Source organism: Gossypium hirsutum, chromosome D02 (assembly GCF_007990345.1).
Source record: "Gossypium hirsutum isolate 1008001.06 chromosome D02, Gossypium_hirsutum_v2.1, whole genome shotgun sequence".
NCBI classification, from domain to species: Eukaryota; Viridiplantae; Streptophyta; class Magnoliopsida; order Malvales; family Malvaceae; genus Gossypium; species Gossypium hirsutum.
This window is the reverse complement of record NC_053438.1, coordinates 13,700,379-13,703,747: the sequence shown is the minus strand read 5'-3', so window position 1 is coordinate 13,703,747 and position 3,369 is coordinate 13,700,379. Positions and strand designations below refer to the sequence as shown.

Below are 3,369 nucleotides of genomic sequence, written 5' to 3'. Positions count from 1 at the left end.
ATGTGATGATTGGCCCCTTTTGAAGTCATTTTGGCTCTCTAAGGGTTAATTATTTTGTTTATTTTGTGTTCTATATTTAATGATATATATATTTTTTTAAAATTATACTTTTATTTCAACCCCGACACTTCGTCTCTAAAAATATTTTGTCATCAAATGTTTTAGAGAGCCGTCTTAATGTTGATGATAATCAAGTTTAACTAACCAATTGAAATTAGTGTCCCTAAAACACCAAACTTGACTGTGACCAGTATAGTAAATAATATAATGTTAGTGACTTCCAGATTGGTAATCTTTTTATATTCAAAGCCATTGATAAGGAATTTTCCTTTTGGTAATAACTTCAAATTTGTCAGATAGAAAAAGTATCGAAGGACGAAAGCAAATCCTATGGATGATAGAATTATATACATATGTATATGGAGGAGCAAGTGGGTGGACTAGTTAATAGTTCATTGTCCTTTTGTGTTTTGTTTTCTTTTTTCAAATATTTCATTATCATTTGCTTTCTTTATTTCTATCAATCACATTCAAATTACGTTGCTATTTTATAAAAGATTCAATTTTTTTTTTGCTTTGTCTCCTAACTTACGAGAAAGGATTGTATGAAACTGTGATTCCACGTCATTCTTATTCCTTTCTAATAGGAGGATGACAAATCAGATTTTTCCTCCTGATTTTCAACTCCTAAAAGATCTGATTTGTCATCCTCCTATTGGAAAGAGATAGGGAAAACGTGAAATCACAGTTTTATACAATCCTTTCTCCCTAACTTACATACCTATATCCAATGATCGGATTATTTATTTAGCTCTTGAACGTTTTTATTATAGATTACATATTTATGTACTTTTATATATATAAAAGAACTGAATAGTTTATGTTAAAAGATATGGAAATTGGGATGTGTTGGATCCACCCAAACTATAAAAAATCTAGACCTCTAAATGCATGGACATTTTGGTGGGTTCACTTTTTCTAATAGTTACAAACGGTAATAAATATGTCTTTTATAGTTGTTTGGCATGGTCCAATACTTAATTTCTTAGCCCCTTGAAACGCTGTGATGTCCCACTGATTAAAATATCAGAGCATATTCTAAAAACATAAGTCTGATGCTTCCGTCTTTGTAAGCCCTTTCTAGCCTTGTTAGTGTTGTGCATGTGTTAGTATTAAAGTTAAGTTATTTAAGGGAAATTATTATTTTGTTTGGATAATCGATTTTTTACATATGAGGATCTCCCTACTTCCTCCTATTTTCTCTTATTTTTTTGATAATCCGAGTACAGTGGTCGTTTTTGCAAATCTAGTCATGGCTCAAAGTTTAAATATTTTGATTACAACTTATTGTTGGTAAGGTGCCTGCTCATGAACAAGTGGTTGACATGTCAACAAAGCAAGGTACGACAGAAGTTGGGAGAGTGCCAACTTCTCAGCACTGTTAATACAAAAACATGGGAGCAGATAGTTAATTACTACAACTGGCTGGTCGGCCAAACCAACAGGATAGGTGAGCAGGACGATAAACAACATTATGGCAAACTGACATTTCCAAGTGCAAAACTCCTTTGTTGAGAGATTTCAGGATGTGCTCGTCTCTCAATTCCCCCACTCCATACAATTCAAGGACCCAACCTTGTCCTAGTGTCCCCAAATATTTCGTCGTTTTTTGCTCATTAGGACCTAAGAAGATTTGTTTAGTCAAAACTCCAATCAAAGCCTAAGCCAGTCCAATTGTCTAAACCCCTTTTGCAAAAACCCAATATCCAATTTTGGACTAGTCCCCATCAGTAAAAGGCCCATTTTCAGGCTTGGTTTTGGGCCATTCAGTATTGCCCAGTTGATTTTAGGCCCACGAAAACGTGGCCATTGCAAGGGAGCGAGTACTTTTAATGTCTGTTTCCGGGGAAGAGGATAAGAGTTCCAACCAACGTCTGAAGCTCTTCTTCTCACTCTGTTTGGATACCGAGAAAATTGAAAAGGAAAATGGCGCAAACCCTGGCGATGCCTGTTGCACCCTCTCTCTCCTTTATATGCAACAAAGTAAGCTCTATGTCTCTCTCCAACACTGCTTCCCTCCCCGTTTCAAACCCTCCCAAGGTAAATTTCCTTCTCATTTCTGTTCAATTTTATTCAACTTAACCGCTTGACCTTGTGTTTAAGTTTCCTTGAATTAAAATAAAAATCGTAAAGATAAAGCAATTGCTAGCTGAAATCTTACTATTTCTGCGCATTTTTGCTCCTCGTCGTAAATTTTCAATCATGACAAATGGAAATTAGTTTGGTTTGCTAGATTGTTGCTTTAGGCTTAATAGGTTTTAGGGTTTGGGCAAAGCAAGGTTCCGTATATTTGGAAAATTCATATTCAAATTCTTAGTATGTTTAATTGTTGATAAAAAGGGGAAATTTTAAGTCATATTCCAAATGTAGAATTCAAAAGTTTGTGCTTTTCCTATAGATCACTTCACCTGAAATTTAATGAGTTTGGAAGCTAAAATTCTTGGTGAAAATGGTTTGAATGGATTAGCATCATGGTCTAAGCATTGTATGCGTTCGTGTTGGCGGAGTGGAAATTCCAAACAACAAGAGAGTGGAATTCTCTCTGCAGTACATCCATGGGATTGGTCGCACGAGGGCTCGTAAAATCCTATGTGATCTCCAAATGGAGAACAAAATCACCAAAGATTTGTCGGAGGAAGAGCTCATTACGATTCGTGATGAAGTCTCCAAATATATGATTGAAGGCGACTTGGTAACTTGCTCTTGTCCTTCTGTCTTGTTTTAAAGAGTTGCAACCATGAACGCTCATTACTAAGCAATTTTGATTTTTAGAGGCGGTTCAATGCTCTTAATATACGGCGATTGAAAGAGATTCAGTGCTACCGAGGGGTTCGCCATATTCAGGGATTGCCTTGTAGAGGACAGCACACCAAAAACAATTGCCGGACTTTGAAGGGTAAGAGAGTTGCCATTGCTGGTAAGAAGAAAGCCCCCCGTTGATCTTAACCGTTTTTGTTTCGATGAAGCGAATCATGTTGAATTTTATGTTTGATTCGAAATGAATGCATTGTAGACTTGTAGTACAATATGGTTTGATTTGATATTGAAATGGGATTTGCACTGTCTATATAACTGCATGAGCCTTTCAATTTTATGTTCTGGGTTTCATCGGAACGTAGCTTCTGCAATGCAAAGCATACGGTATGCCTCATCCCGATGCCTAGCCAAAAACGGTTTCTTTGAATTTTCATTTTCAATTAAATATTTGTGCTCAGTACTTGTGTTGATACATATTTCGCCGTGCTATACTTGTGTTAAATATAAGCTTAAACAGTTTGATCCTATTATATTAGCAGGTATAAAATGAAT

General features: G+C 35.8%; 1 protein-coding gene across 1 annotated transcript; it reads left to right on the top strand.

Moving 5' to 3' along the window:
• Positions 1–1,482: 1,482 nt before the first annotated feature.
• LOC107910261 (30S ribosomal protein S13, chloroplastic) lies at positions 1,483–3,132 on the top strand. The gene is made up of 3 exons (XM_016838052.2): positions 1,483–2,100; positions 2,528–2,752; positions 2,833–3,132. The coding sequence occupies exons 1-3, from the start codon at positions 1,987–1,989 to the stop codon at positions 2,998–3,000; spliced, it is 507 nt and encodes a 168-aa protein (XP_016693541.1). The 5' UTR covers positions 1,483–1,986; the 3' UTR covers positions 3,001–3,132.
• The last annotated feature ends 237 nt before the right edge of the window (positions 3,133–3,369 follow it).

Excerpts from the sequence above, each read along its gene's own strand:
- LOC107910261 (XM_016838052.2), top strand. The coding sequence starts at position 1,987 with ATGGCGCAAACCCTGGCGATGCCTGTTGCACCCTCTCTCTCCTTTATA. Across the intron at positions 2,101-2,527 it reads CCGTTTCAAACCCTCCCAAG|CATCATGGTCTAAGCATTGT; the intron begins GTAAATTTCCTT and ends TGAATGGATTAG. Across the intron at positions 2,753-2,832 it reads ATATGATTGAAGGCGACTTG|AGGCGGTTCAATGCTCTTAA; the intron begins GTAACTTGCTCT and ends TTTGATTTTTAG.